This window comes from Cebus imitator, unplaced genomic scaffold (genome assembly GCF_001604975.1).
Source record: "Cebus imitator isolate Cc_AM_T3 unplaced genomic scaffold, Cebus_imitator-1.0 Scaffold63, whole genome shotgun sequence".
Classification (NCBI taxonomy): domain Eukaryota; kingdom Metazoa; phylum Chordata; class Mammalia; order Primates; family Cebidae; genus Cebus; species Cebus imitator.
In genome coordinates this window covers 7,704,759-7,720,601 of record NW_016107378.1, presented here as the reverse complement: position 1 = coordinate 7,720,601, position 15,843 = coordinate 7,704,759, and the positions used below count along the sequence as shown (strand labels likewise).

Genomic DNA, 15,843 nt, shown 5'->3' with positions numbered 1-15,843 from the left:
GACAGAGCAAGACTTCATCTTGAAAAAAAAAAAAGGAAAAAGAAAACCCGGTCTCACTGGAGAGAGACAGGGAATGAAGCTATAGGCATGCTTTGCACACTGAGATGAGCATCTAGCATGGAAGGCTGGCAATGGACTGGCCACTGCTGTATGGAGCGACTGGAGTACAAAGCGTATGGTTCATGCTGCTGCTCACTCACTCCAATAAAAGAGTCTGGCAACTTTAATGGAGGTAAAGAATGATTCCATTTAAAACGCTGTATTATCAGACATTAGTTTTTAGGAGGGGAAAGAATAAAAGCATTGATAGATGGCCCTAGTGTAAAGAGGGTAATTGTTAAAGAAATCATAAAACATGAACCCAACAGTTTAAGACAGGATTTTTAAAATGCAAATTAAATCAAGATAGCCGTTGTTTTATATAGAACCTCCAGAAGCCTTAATGTATTTGTGACATGTTTTCCAGGTGACACAGTTCCTTCCTAGGGGGATTCAGTCTGGATGAGCTGGTGCACAGGAACTGTGGAGACGAACACAGGTGCCATGGCACTCACTGCCGAGGCGGGGGCCCAGCAAGGCAGGCACAGCCCCTCTCCACAACGCCGCTAAAAGGACTGTGACGCGTCCTTCCACTTGTCCCACGCTCTCAAATTTCCAACACACTTTTGCTCATTTTGTGCTACTTGGTCCTCAGTACAGCCCTGTGAAGTAAGCTTCTGGTCTCTTGAGAAATATTTATTAAGCACCTACTATGTGCTCAGCCCTGGGGATGCAAGGGTTGTCTTGGTATATTTCCCCTAGAAGCAGCACCCAAGAAGAGACTATGAATATATGTGGTTTATTTGGGAGCCAAACAGAGTAAAAAAGGGAAGGCAACAATAAAAGGCATGTCACCAAGCCAGTGACCACTGTGGGCCACTGGGGCTTCATCCCATGTGGAGAAATCTCAGAAAAATCAGGGCTTTTCCATGTGATGAGAGGGATCTGGGATTTTTCTATTCCAATTCCTATTGGCCATGGGGTGAAGACCGCTCCCTGGGTAGGGGTGTTAATTCCCTAGCACTTCCAGCTTGACAGGTAGCTGGCATCTCCTAGAAAGAGCCCCCAGGCAAAGGAATGCAGAGGTGGGATTTGGGAGGGGGCTTGGCATGCTAAAGAGATAAGGGCACCCATGTCATCTGCTACAGAGTAAGCAAGAAAACGGCAGGTCCAGTGTTCTCAGAGCCCACGCCATGCAGAAGAAAACCAGCGTATCCCCTAGGTCGGCTGCTGCATGGATACCTGATTCCCCCGATGTCTGTCCCAGGTCCTTTCCATTCCCCAAGGGGAAGGGAAAGTGACTGTCAAGTTCTCATGGAAACACAACTTTGGAGGAAAGAGATGCTGGCTAAAGCAGCTCCCAGCAGCCAGTACGGAATGCAGGTCTCTTCTGCTTCTCCACAGAGAAACATGAAAATGTCAGCTCCAAAGCAGAATCATACACCGTACTTGGCTTTTATAAACAGAGATAAATAGAGTTAGAAGAGGGGGCACCCTGCATATGGACTCTGTGCACCCTGGCCCACCAGGAAACGTTTTCACACCTCAAAGGCACCTCGCTGAATAGAGCCACCATTATACTTGCTGCCTAGGAACCTGGAGCTCCTTTGAAAATGTTCAGCCTGACTTCAGCTCATTGTGTCTCCCTCTGAAACTGCAAAATGAGGGAGATGGCTCAGCATGTGGGCAGATCTTAATGAACGGCGGCATCCGGGAGCACAAAAAGGGCTGGTCACGTCCCCTTGCAGCCCGCAGGCCGGGGCAGTGTGCTGCTCATGCTCCGTTTGCCTCGGCTGTGCCCTAGAAGGCGCTGCGACGCCAGGCAGGTGGGCAGTGTTGCCTCTAACCGGTCCACGAGTGCATCTCCTCCTCCAGCCTTCGCAGCCTTTGATAGCCCAGTTGTTCATCGTTGAGGACGGGGTCTCTCTCCAGCGTGAAATTTCACAATTACGCTTTCCTCTCCAGAGAAGGGTGAGTGATGAGGAAGTGAGGAGCAGGGATTACTCTCTCCACAGGACCCCAAATAGCAGGCAGCCTGGGGGTTTCCCCAAAATGCGCAGAAGAGATATCTGGGTACTTGAGCCCTGGAAGCCTCTGGAACTGTGAAAATTTGTTGTCTTTCCAAATGTGAATACATTCATCACAAACACCATGAGGATGCCAGATCTCATCGATTTGAAGCTTCACTTCTTTCCCCCACATTGTATCAGCTCTGGAATCTGGATGTGCCTTCCATTTCCTATTATGTCATGTCATTTAATTAGCAGAGATTATATTTTCTTTCCAAGTGGTAGGTAAAATGGTGGTGGCATTAAAAAATGGATGGAGTCTTAAATGTAATGAAATATGCTGTTTTTTTATTTGTTTGTTTGTTTTTACTATGTATTATTGAGGAACAGCACTCCAACTCGGAAAGCCACCTTGCTGTGTGTACTTTGAGGACTATTGACCCCCCATCCTCTCTGTGTCCAGCACGAGGCAGGGGACAGAGTGGGTGCTGTAGGGATGTGGAGTGAATGAAGGCAGGGTATCTAAGGAGGAGAAGAGGTGGCCTGACCAGCTGGCCCCGACCAGGCTCGTCTTTCACATCTCACCTCCCCACCTCCCTGGAATCTCTTCCTGCCCTCAACCTCAAGCCCTCCACCCTTTCCCACCTTCTCACCGCAGTGTCCCCAGCAAACTCCTATACGTCCTTGAAGGACCAGTCCCAAGGCTGTCCTGCTATGAAGCCCTCCCTGACGTGTTTGTTTCTCTCACCCAAATTCGCCATTACTCTTACTGGTTCTCCATAGTTACCCATCTGCCTGAGCCCCCACCAGACCACAAGATCCTGAGAACATGGGCCTCTCTTCTTCCTCTCCCTTGCCCAGCTTAGTTCCAGGCACACAGTTAATGCTTAGCCTTTATCTGTTGAAAGAATTAATAACCTTGTCCCACCTTGATCCCCTCACAGCTTCATAATCCGTTCTCAATGAGTGGGAAACAGCTCTTGGGTCTGCCTTTGCCTCTAACTAATCCCTGTGTATTACCTCGATCTCTCCAGCTCATAACTACTGAGCATCACTGTGTGTCAGGCACTGTGTGAAGCACGTTATGTATATTTTCTCATTTAATCTTTGCAAGAAACTGCGGTTGGTACTATTTCCTCATTTTATGGATTAGGAAGCTAAGGTTCAGAGTGGCCAAGAGTCTTGCTCAAGCTCACAAAACTAGTAAGTGGGAAAGCCAAAATTTGGACTTAGGCAGTGGAACCCCAAGGCACGCACTACCCTAGACCATCCAATTCTAGCTGCCCAAAATGACACGCACAGTGTCTACACTGTATGTATCCTAAACAGTAAATGCCCAATACATCCTTAAGCATACGTGACTGAGGGAATGAGTGGGAAATATCTTTTCTGTCTACAAATTCTGAGTGTGTTTCAGATTCTTTTCCTTCATCTTTCTCATTTCAGAGAGCCAAAACTAGGGTGAAAAAAAGATCAGTGTCGATTCAAGCCAAGGACAATAAGAAGGATGGGATTCTAACCGATCATACCAGCATCTTCCTCTCTCTTGGCAGCGTTCTCCTTGAAGGCTTCCTCCATTGCTGCATTATAAAGGTGTTCAGGATCCTGGAGATAAAACGAAATTCCTTCTGAAAGCTAAGTGACAGGACCTCTCCCAGGCAGGAAATCTCAAGGGATTCCTCCCCAGTCCCTCCCACACCTGCCCAGGTGGGAGTTACCTTGAACTGCAATCCTCGAGGGTTGTGAATCAGTTTTGCATAATGCCCTCCCTCCTCCACTAACTCCTTGTGGCTTTCCATTTCACAAATATCTCCATCTTCTAACACAGTAACTTCATCACAGGACTGTAAGAACTGCAGAGGTAAGTGATCAAGAATCAACTCCTGCCTGGGTAAGAGGAAGGAGAGCCCATGCCAAACTTCTCTAACCTTAGTTAGCACCGTTGACATTAGGGGCCAAATAATTCTCTGTTTGTGGGGGCTGTCCCATGCACTGTGGGACATTTACCAACCTTCCTGACCTCTACCCACCAGATGCAGGTAGCACCCCCTCCCGAAGGTGTGACAAGCAATGATGTCTCCAGACACTGACAAGTGCCTCCTGGGGGCAGACTGGCCCCTAACAGAACCACTCATCGAGTACCCACAGATCTCATGAGTACAAAAAAAGCCAACCAGCCTTTGGCTGTCACAGTGAAGCACACTGCATCTTCCTTTGCCACTGCTCCTTAAATGAGCTGCCTTCCTAAGAAATCTGACCATGGCTGGGGGCAGTGACTCATGCCTATAATCCCAGCACTTGGGGAGGCTGAGGAAGGTGGATCACCTGAGGTCAGAAGTTCGAGACCTGCCTGGTCACCATGGTGAAACCTTATCTCTACTAAAAATACAAAACTTAGCTGGGTGTGGTGGCACGCACTTATAATCCAGCTACTCGGGAGGCTAAGGCAGGAGAACCACTTGAACCCAAGAGGCAGAGGTTGCAGTGAGCTGAGAAGGCACCACTGCACTCCAGCCTGGGCAACAGAGCAAGACTCCATCTCAAAAAAAGTAAAATAAATAAATAGAAAACTGATCATGAAGATTTGGAAAATAAAATTGACAGTCACTGCAGCCAGGACTTAGTAAGGAGGGGAAATATGATCTTCAGGAAGGTCTTCCGCTGTTCTAACATGATAAGGCTCCCTCGTCTTCCCCGTTTACCCCAGAGAAGCAGACCATGGTGCCATCCCCAGACAACTGGCCGCATTCCCTGTCCTGAGATGTTTACACCAGCGTTATGTATGAGATAAAAACACAGCTACGTTTAATGCTGGCATTCCACATTTTGCCCAAAGCACTTTTTTTTTTTTTTTAATTTGAATTCCCTTCATTTCCGTATCATTCTTGAGATCAAGGAGCTCTGCTACGAAGGGTTTCCTTTCATTTTGGAATGAGACACAGAGCCCTCCCCACAGGATCAAGGAGGCCCCCTCCTAGAGGCAGGCAAGATGCCGAGATTGAAAATGGTTTGACCTAAAGAAGCCTTTGCAGTACGGGCCAGAGGTCTTCCCCGATACTGCACGTTCATCCAAGATCAAATCAACCTCTGCCGGTCTTGATTACAAGCTTGAAATAGCTACGTTCGGTCATTGTGCACTTGATTCAGCGAATAGGGAAGATACCCAAAGGCTGAATGATAACAGTTCTAACAGCTTGGACAGCTCCAGCCCTCATTCCTCCCTCCCACTGACTGCCCAGCTCCCTGTCTTATCAGCTCATTTTTCAGATGGGGAAACTGAGGCACCGTAAGCCTGTTCTAGTCTCACAGCCTTTTCTGCCTGTGTCACAGCACACAATCCGGCTCCAGGAGCCCCCAGGGAGGCCCCCTCTGGCCAGCAAGCCCCCAGTGCACTCCAGAGATATGAGGCAGATTTGAGCAGTTCTGTTCTGCAAACCGTCACTGAATCTGCCCTTGGGCTGGATTTCAGTGGCCGCTCCCAGGCTCTTTTCACTTGTTTCCTTAGAAAAGCGATCCTCCGCCCCAACCACTCAGAAGCACCCAGATTGCTTATGGGCCTGAGAGTCAGCGCAGAGGGGATGGGCTTTAGAAAAGCTCCATGGCCCAGATCTGGGGCTCTGAGTCCCATCCTCCCTGACAAGGGACAGTGGGACCAAGATCCGGTGCCACCTAGTGGCTGCCTGCCTCTTCCAACATGCAAAAAGTGAGATAAAATGACGGGGGAAGTGGACTCTGAGGAGGCGGGCCTGGTGTGAAGATGGCTCCTGCCTGAGGTCATACTGCTGGTCAGTCAGTTTCAAAGACTGGACCAGGACTGAGGTTATGATTCCCCTCATGAAGACTCCTGGAGGGACAGCTGTGAACCACATCTGTAGGGACAAGGCATCCCCCTCCAGGTCCCCACAGCCCTCAGAGGACAGCCCTTCCTGCTGCAGGGAATCTCCAGGGACATTCCCGGTGCAGAGCAGGGGCTGCCATGTTTAGCGTCTGGGCTGGGCCAGAGCCGATTTGTAGTCACTTCATGGGGTCTTGAAGAAATCCGACCTCGTCCTCCATCCTAACTCCTCAGAAGGAGAACTAGGCCAGAAGAACCAGGAGGTCTTGTCTGCACCAGTCCAGTGTGATGCTTTCTGGAGGTGCTCAGGCCCACTCAGAGGAAATCCAGACAATCCTCATGTGCAAAATTCGGATGCCTGGAGCTTATTCCAAGGCCAGAACTGCAGCCCTGGGCAAAGGTCGGGCTCAAGCTAGGGGCAGCGTCACAGCAATGGGAAAGCCTGATTTTACGGAGTCTTCAAGCTGGTCCTCCCCAGCTCCAGGCTGGTCCTCCTGGCCACTACTGGATGGTCCTAAAATGCTGGCTGCAGCATCCTGTAGCCATGGCAACCTTATTTGCTGCTGTTGCCCCTCCCTCTCCACCCCCACTTGACTTACCCTTGCAAGGCAATGAGACCGGCCTCCTGCCTCCAGACCAGGCCCTTATGTAGCATGTTCTCTGCAGGTAGCAGGAAAGTAAAGAAGACAGGACTCTTGCTCTCCTGCCCCAGTAGGCCTCGCACATAAGTCAGTCCTGAGGACTCTCTCGTCGGGCAAGGAGGCACCCACGTGCACACATGAACACACATGTACACACACATGCACCGTACCCCTTCCCCCACACATCTCTGGGGACTCCCTATAAAGAGGGGAGAGGGAGATGGTCTGGAAGTAGGGAAACCTGCCCTGGGAGGAGGATGTTCTTGGATTCCCACCAGGCGTTCAGGACCCCTTACGCGGTCAGGACTGTCCCCACCCTGCCAAATTCTCAAATTCACTCAGGTCAAGCCCAGTCACTTTCTTCAGTATGATTCATGCTCCTTAGCCTGAGAGAGTGGCCCTGAGCAGAGAGACCTTCTCCAAAGCCTCAGCCTTAGTTCCAAAGTCCTGACTTCTAGCCCCTTTCCCCTGGGATGTGATGCCTCGGTCATCCAGGCCCCTCATCCAAGGGGTCTACCTGAAACCCCCAGACAAGGCGCCCCTGGCCTCAGGACTGCCCAGAATTGCTGGAGGAAGCGTGGGGCCTTCATTGCCTTCCCTGGCTCCCCATCTTACCAAGTGCTCAGAACTGGGGGAAGTGTGCCCTAGTCCGCCCACAGACAGGACTTAATTTCTTCTAGAGACTCTACCCTCCGGCGCAGGAGAGGTCTTGGCCCCACTGAGGCCATACACAGAGTGGAGCAGGCGGGGCTCCTGGGAGCCAGGAAGGCTGGGGAAGCATGAGTGTCTCTTGCATCCCTGGCTCTCTCCCCACATTCCCAGCTGAAGGCAGGTAGATTTAGGCAGAAGAGGATCCTCTGTGAGCATCAGGCACCAGCCATACCCATCCCGTGACCTCCTGGATCCTGCATGTCCCATTACCTGCAGCTGGTGGGTCACCAGGACGATCGTCTTCCCCCGAGCATCTTCTTAATGTGCTCCTCAAAGACGTGCTTCCCCAAGTGGGCATCCACGGCCTACAGGAGGTCATCCAGTAGGTAGAGCTGATGGTCAGAGTAGACAGTGTGGGCCAGGCTAATCTGCTGCCTCTGCTCCCTGGAGAGGTTGAGGCCCCGCTCCCCAATCTATGGATGGGGGGGCTATAATTACTATTATTATGTTTGCCAATCTGCAACTATTATTTCTCTGTGGACAGGGGACAGTAGGGGCTATTATTACTATTGCTACATTTGCCAATTTGCGACTACAAGACTCAGACTGTTCAGCACATCTTCCTCCCCTCAGCCCCTCCCACCTTCAATTTCCTCCCACCCGCCTGCTTCCTATGGCCCTGAGAACCACAGTTTCTGCCCCAGGAGCAGAATCTCTGCTAATCACGCCACATAGGAATGATGCTAGAGCCATTCTTCAAAGCCCAATTCAAGTGCCACCCTCTCTTTCCAGATCCACCACCCTCTTGTGATCTCTGCCACCTTGGAACAATCCAAGCATAGTCTCCTGCCACCTGGCACATCTCTTCCTGGTGCACTGTCATTTCTGTGCATTTCTAATAGCTCCTTCCAGGCTTGAGTATCTTAAGGGCAAACATACACCTGAGCCATCTCTGTCCCCATGTTGCCCTGCATGCTGAAGGCATTTGGCACATATTTGCCCTCTGAACGTCATTTTGATGAATAAGGCAACCCTCTGTCCAGTCCACTTCCACAGAAAAAGAAGGCATTCCAGGTGGGTGGCACAGGCCAAGAGATGCTGAGCAGAATAATTTGGCTGCACTGATCACTGACTCCTGCACTGATCACCTCCCTGCCACACCTGAGCCTCCTGGCCACAGGATGACATGGCCAGGGAAGAAGGGGTAACTGACAAGCCTCTTCCTGGGAACATACATGCTGGCCATGCCAGCAGCAGGGACAGAGTTGGTGGGTAAGATTGGAAAGGGCAAACTACTGCTTGAGAGCTTACAGCCAAATTCCTAACACCAACTCCAATTCTCTTAATTCAGCATTGTGATGCCCGGAAAGGTTTCTGAGTGACCCAGCTGTCAGGCACCTCCAGCTCCAGGCAACTGATGCTGCTCTGGAGCTCAAAGTCTAAGTCCAAGACTCAACTCAACATTTAATAGCACTTAATACCTTGGGAGGGTCAACTCGCCTCTCTGGGCCTTTTTCTTTATCTATAAAATGGGGATATAATGCCAGAATCTCCCTAAATGGGTGGTTATGGGACTTAAATGAGAGAATGTACATAGCAATACACCAAGCTAAGCAAAGAACCATAGGAAGCCATTACTTTCCAGAGCTTAAAGATGATGGTCCAATCAATAGGGAATTGGATAAAGAAAATGCGATATACATACACCATGAAATACTATGCAGCCATAAAAAAGAACAAGGTCATGTAGCAGCATGGATGCAGCTGGACTTCGTTATCCTAAGTAAATTCACACAAACAGGAAACCAAATCTCACTTGTTCTCATTTATAAGTGGGGGCTAAACCTCAGGTATGCACAGACATAAAGACAGCAATAGGTACTGGGGATCCCAAAAGGAGGGAGGGTGCAGGGATGAACAGCTTCCTCTTGGGTACTATGTCCACTAGAGAGTGAACAGGAGCAGTAGAAACCCAAACCTCAGCATCACACAATGTGCCTCTGTAACAAACCTGCACCCCCTGAATCTACATTAAAATTAAAATTTAGAAAAATCAAACATTTCAGAAGTAGGGAGAGAATCACTCTAGAAGTGTCCAAGGTGATTATGGAATTAATTAATCAGTTGTTAAATGTTCTTAGAGAAAATACTTCTTCCCAAATTGCTCTCTGTTCATTACGTACTGCGGTTATTAAAAATAATACTCGCAATTTTCGTGTTGAAAACATTCACAGTATACTCATTTAGTACTTTTGAAATATATAATGCATTAAAATGTGTTACTGTCACCATTGTGTCAAATAGGTCACTAGCGCCTATTTCTCCTGTCTAATTGAAACTTTGTACCCTTCGGTCAACATCTTTTTTTTCCCCACACTCCCCTCTCCCCCAGCATCATATATCAAAACATGAAAATGCACCCCAGAGATAGATGTAATTATGTCCATTTAAAAATAAAATAACATTTGAAAATCGAGCAATTATAAGTTGAGCTTTGTTTTTATTCGATTAGATCATTCTGAGGACACTAACGGTGATAATATATCCTGAGAGCTCTGATGTCGATTAATAATGTCAGGGCTGATTCATTACATACTTGCTCATGATTTCAAGCAGTTTTGGGTACTCAGCCTAAAGCAAAATTGCTAGATTTCTATTTCTTTCGTCAGGCCACATATGTCCTGTTGCAGAGAACCTTGGAACATATGCTCCTCTGCCCTGGGAATGAAGTGCCAATTCTATCCTGTTCCCAGCGTGCAGTCGCAGGTCTGCAGAAGCTGCCTCTCCTGAATGCTTGGCTCAGGAAGAAGACAACCAGTGTCTTTGTGGATCTGATGAATGTTTAATCAGAACTCATTAAACTCAGAACCCACTTAGCAGTCATTACCAACAGCACTGGCATCTGTAGGAGAATGTGTACCAAACGTAAATGTGCCTCTTGCTTTGAAAGTTAATACTACCTTTTGCAATCATACTTTTCTCCAAATAGTATGTTTTTTTCTCACATTTCCATGAAAGATCCACACCTGCTGGGAACGTAGGCCAAAGTTCCACAGACTGCCACCACCCCTTCGCACAGGGGCACATGGAGCAGCAAGACCAGAGAAGCTTCAGGAGCCAAGCCTTGAGGACTTTTCCCGAGCACCCATTGCTCCCGGCCACCCATCGATTTCATGAGTATTGCTTACAAAGGTGCAAAAGCGTCAACCGAACATCTTGTCCAAGCACCAGAAAGCCCAACCATGCAGATGGAGAATCTCAGAGTCAAACACCTGCATAGGGCCAAGCAGGGAATGTTTAGAAAGAGGCAGTGGTGAGCCCTGCTGCAAACTGGAGAGCCTGGACTGCAGGGCTGCTCCTAGTGCACATGGCACCTGGGCCCGACTACAACAGGATGTCCTCTGAGCAGACTCTTCACAAGAGGCTCCCCTTCCTCCAGGTGCATTGGCTGGATCCAACCTGCTCAGCCAGCTCCTGGGAGCAGGGAACAGCCTGCATGGCTGTTGGTGCTAGCCCCACCTTCAGGAAGCCGCCTTGACTCAGTTGCATCATTGGTGGTATGCAAGGATGCAGGCTTGATGGGGCAGGAGTTGCTGATTTGTCAAGAGGAGTCAAAGATCCAGTTGCATATGAAATCTTTGGACTTTTAAAACATTCAGCAATCCACTTAAAACTATGCATGGGCTCCAGTTTGCGACCCTGAGTACATACATTCATTTAAGATGACCCCTCTTGGTGAGCATCCAATAGACAAGGGTAGACATTCGTGGGGATGCAACGTTCAAAGCTATCAACAGAGGGAACATGTGGGGCAGGCCACAGATCTCAGGGCTGATGCTCACGGGGCAGTGGCAGTGGGTCCGGGGGCAGAGAAAGAGAGTCGCCAAGGCAGCCAAAGGATGTGATGCCATTTCACTTCAGGAATTATGCAAAGGACAGAGAATTCAATTTGGAAAAAAGACCATGATGATAACAATAGTGATCGTGGTATTTTTAATGTGTAGGGTATATTCCGTGCACTGCATTAAGTGTATGCTCAAAGTATATCACCATGACTGGCCTTGAAAATTATCCTGTAGCCAACTATTACTTACATAATCTCATTCAGTCCTCACCGCAACTCTCCTTAGCCCCATTTTACAGACAAGGAAACCAAGAGGTTGTATGGGGCTCACAGAGGTTAAGTTACCTGCCCAAAACTAAACAGTGAGCATGTGGCAGAAATGGCTGGGGAACCCAAGCAGTCCAGAGTGCCCCCCTTCCTCCCCAGTGGCCGCAGTGAGGGGCCTTATCCTACCACTGTTGCATGGGAGTTAGATTCAATGTTATCTCAAAATTTCCCAAGGACAGAAGTTAAAAGGAGGCAAATTTCACTCCAATATACATCAAAACTCTCCAAAGAGGGACCTGGCTGTGACATGATGAGTTTCCCATCACTGGAGCTATCTGAGCAGAAGTTGGACCATCCCTTATGCAGTAGGATGCTATCAAGAGTATTTACATCATTAAGTGGAGGATTGAGCTGAGTCACCTCAACGGCTCCCACTGACTCATCACGGAGGCACACACTCTCAGAATGTGGGGGAACCTCAAGAACTCACCCAATTCAACCCCCACCTCCGCCTCCATGAAGGGAAGGAGTTGGCATTCTTTCTATAGATGAGTCAACCGAGGCCAAAAGAAGTCACTCGTATTAAAACTTATAAGACACATCCCCCCACCACCGTATTCTGTTATCCCCACTTCTTCAGAAGTACCCTGACCTCTTCCTCAAAGAGGCAATCCCAGCCGCCCAAACTTCCCTTTAGCAACAGCAGAGGGGGAGAAAGAGGACTTAGCATTTTTTTCCCACAAAACTCATTCATATGGGACGTGACTTAAAAACCATGGTGATATAGAGGTTTGTGAAAACTACAAATGGCTTGGCCATTTTCCCTGGGGTCACCCAACTTAGAGGGAGTATAGAAGGTATAAGGACCCAAGTCCCCTCTCTCTTTTACCCCAAGGTTTGCAAAAGCTGGGGGCACAAGCTGCTGTAGTTCACACATAAAATATATCTATAGTCACCGTGAGTTCCAGATGCCAAAGTCCTTCCTCACCCAGCTGCCTTGCTGGCATTTCTAAATCAGGGCAGCCCAAGTCATGGAGAAAACCACGGGTTTAAGGACCCATCTTTCCTTTGACCATGATCGAGCTTTAGGCAAGGGGGCAATCACCATTCAACACACTTCCTCAGAGGGCAAATTCAAGAGTGTGTGAAAAGCTCAGCCTCATCTGGCCCAGGGCCCTGGAGCTGCTGAATGCATTAACCTCCCAGAAATGAACATGAACCACACGCACAGTGTCCAGTGCAGCCTAGCCCATCCGCTGGGTCCACTGTTCTGATGGCACCACACCTGGCCGGAAGGGGCCATTTCATTGTCATGTTAATGTCCCATCTTTACAGCACTTACCACACAGCTTACCTGCCCTAGGACAGCTGCAAGGAGAGAGCTCTTTCCACTTCCCACATTCCCACATATTCCCAAGATCTTCCCCTGCCAGAGAAACAGAGACGGGACATTAACATGTGGGTTATTCTCTCCCACTTCTTAGAGAATCTGGTCCAAAGGTGCTGCTCCCAAACTGTGCTGGTCAGTCCAGGTGGAGACCAAGGGGTCACCGCAGGCTCTGGGACATGGCAACTGTAGCCACCCCACCCCTGCCCACATACACACAGCCTGGGAGGATGCAGGAATGTAAGTCTTAATTAAGTGCTTTCCCTTGTGTGGCATAGCCAGGTACCCAGAGGGCTTCTAGAAATTATGTAAGATCACTGATGTGAAACAGCATTGTGCTGATCTGGGAGACACAGGCCCTGAAGATGAAGACTATTCTGTGTCCAGACTCCAGGAAAGCAAATCTAATGGGACACAAAAGGCTGTACAACCCAGGGCGATTAGGGTAGCTTTTGAAGCATGGAGATCTAGGAGCTGTTCAAAAAAAAAATTTCTTTTGTGGAATCCTCCACCATAATAACGCAATCTGGAATTACTAAGAAGTTACACTATTCTAACATTCTAAAGCTGCGGATTTATTAATTCAACCAACAAATCACTATTAGAGCTTGCTATGTGCCAGGCACTGTTCAAACCACCAGCAAGAACAGCAATGAACACAACGGGCAAAGGCTTGAGTCTGCCCTCATGGAGCTTACCTTGTAGTCATGGGGGGAGGGGCAGGAAGCAAGACAAGTAAGTGAAATGTAGGGCAGGCACATCTATGCTTGCCATGGAGAAATGAAAGCAGAGAAGAGACAAGGAGTGGACTGAGGGTTCGGGGGTGCCAGGAAAGCCATACTGGAAAGGTAGATGTCTTAGCTTGAGTTGTCCCAGAAACACACCTTGAATCAAGGATTTGAATGAAAGTCACACTCACATTTGGAAGGTGCAGGAAATTCCATCAGGGAAGAGGAAAAGTGATACAGGAGAGGGAAGGTGGCCCAAAAAGGGCAGCCGATTGGGTTAGCTCCCTAACAGAATATCCTACCCAGGAGGCAGATGGAACTCACCCCTGCAGGGAAACTGGAGGAAGCTCTGGGGAACTGAGTATGGCTTTGTCTCGTCCAGTGGCAGAAAGAGTTGGGGTATTGAGGCCCCAGCAGTCATTGTTTGAGGCCTCCTCTCTAGTCTGTGAAGGTCTTTATGGAGGTGTGCAGAGCCCTCGGGCACAGATACAGATAAGGCAGTTGGAAGATGGCCAGGAAACACTTAGAGGTCCAGGGCACATGGGCAGGAACAGCATCTGCCACAGGTGACATTTGGGTAAGACCTGAAGGAGGTGAGGAAGGGTGCCACGGGGATATCTGGGGAGAATCACTGCAGGCCAACAGCCCATGTGGAGACTGAGGTGGGAGCAGGACCACTCTTGTGTTCAAGCAGATATTGCAGTACTGCATTTGGAGCATCTAAGAACATTCTCATGTAGGCCTGCTCCCTGTAATCTGTAGGGCAAAGATGCCCAACATGGGGCCAAATATGGCTTTTTTTCCCCACCCCAAGCTAGACCAGAAAGGGACATCCCCTCTCTGCCACTTGCAACACATGAGAGTTGCTGCCTGTCATCAATAATTCCTTAGACAAGGTCTTTGCTGAATCCCAGGCACCTTGGGACAAAATAGTGATCCATGCAGTTGCCTCCCTGCCTTTGTGGAGCCCATATGCATGTAAATGAAGTTGATTCTATTTAATTCCCATAAAAGGGCTTCAAGAAACTGGGGCATTATGGAGACTTGCGGACAAAGAGACCACAGATGTGATCTAGTCTCACTAGGTACTTGGTTGCCCTTTGAGTCCTGTCCACTTCTTGAGGGCAAGGAAGAAGCCTTCTAGATTCATCCTTGTCTTTAGCAGAAAATCCATGAGGCCTCTATCCTCTGACGCTTCACCCGACAAACATTGCCGGCAACCTCCGAGCCACACGCTGGGCTTGGAGATAAGGACATAGCTGTGAACAAAAAACCCTGATCCCATGGAGGATCCAGTCTAATGGAATTGAGGAGCTAAACCTGGAAAAACTTGGATGTGCTGAATGTCGAACATTTGAGGGCAGCACTGAGGCTGGACATAATTATTAAAGAAAAAGGCAACAGCCGTACCTAACATCAGTTGACAGTAACTATGGGCTTAGCATTTTTATGTGGTGTCTGAGTTCTCACAGCCACCCTGTGAAATGGGTACTTCTATGAAATGCATGGCACAGGTAAAGAAACAGAGGCTCAGGGAGCTTCGGCAAGATGTCCAAAGTCAAGCAGCTAGAAAGTGGATGGGCCTGGAACTAGGGTCCCCCAGGTTCCAGAGGCAATACACTTCATCAGCACCACACTGTAACTTCAATTTATTCCACAAAACATTGACTGCATCCTTGAGGCACGAATTCTGGAGCCACCAACATACTGAAAAGCACGTCAGTAAAACCATTTCGTGGCTAGAAGGCAATGTCCTTAGAGCACCGGGGAGTTTGTAGAGGCCTCTCGGAGGCAAATGGGAAGGCAGTGTGGGGGAAGTCTGGCGCTCCGCGGGGAAAGTGACAAGAAGGCAAAGTAGGTGGCACTCGGTGGGACTTAGCTGAAATCTGAGCTCAATTGTACTCAGCCAACCAAATATTGTTTCCAATGAATACGTGGCAGTCAGCATCGTTAGCTACGAGAGTACCATTCTCACACTGGCTATTGAGCTTGACGTTACATAATAAATGAGAACCTTTCCTTCTACAATGCTCACACAGGGAAAGAGTGAGTCAACAAGGTGAGAGATTAAAATACTAGGCACAAGATTAATGTTGGGCCCTCTGCAGCTAAATCAACACTGCTACCCTGGGAGCGCACTGCTGAGTTCCCAGAGCAAGAAGCAGAGGCACGCAAGAGATGCAGGAGGAGGCCAAACGTTCCCTAAATCCACAGTGTGGCCTAAAATCTCCCTCCCCCAGTCTTGAGGGACGGAACAGCCAACAGACACTGGCTGGCTTGGCTGGCTTAGACCTTTAGATCTTGGCCAGATTGCTTGTTGATCTCAGTTTGCTTTTTATAAGAGGAGTATTTCCCTGTGGTTAAGAGCCCAGACTCTGAAACCAGGTGCCCTGGGTGTGAAACCCTCCTCTGCCACTGCTAGCTAGTGACCTTGGGCTATTT

General features: G+C 48.8%; 1 protein-coding gene across 1 annotated transcript in view; it reads right to left on the bottom strand.

The window, feature by feature from the left end:
* The window catches only part of ABCC12 (ATP binding cassette subfamily C member 12), an 86,133-nt gene that overhangs the window by 37,158 nt on the left and 33,132 nt on the right, over positions 1 to 15,843 (bottom strand). Inside the window, 12 exon segments of the mRNA XM_017530061.2 lie at positions 429 to 471; positions 474 to 526; positions 3,439 to 3,504; positions 3,569 to 3,653; positions 3,767 to 3,901; positions 7,446 to 7,489; positions 7,492 to 7,648; positions 8,769 to 8,784; positions 10,136 to 10,173; positions 10,175 to 10,212; positions 10,215 to 10,244; positions 12,625 to 12,712. Of these exon segments, the coding sequence (XP_017385550.2) occupies positions 429 to 471; positions 474 to 526; positions 3,439 to 3,504; positions 3,569 to 3,653; positions 3,767 to 3,901; positions 7,446 to 7,489; positions 7,492 to 7,648; positions 8,769 to 8,784; positions 10,136 to 10,173; positions 10,175 to 10,212; positions 10,215 to 10,244; positions 12,625 to 12,712 (793 nt within the window).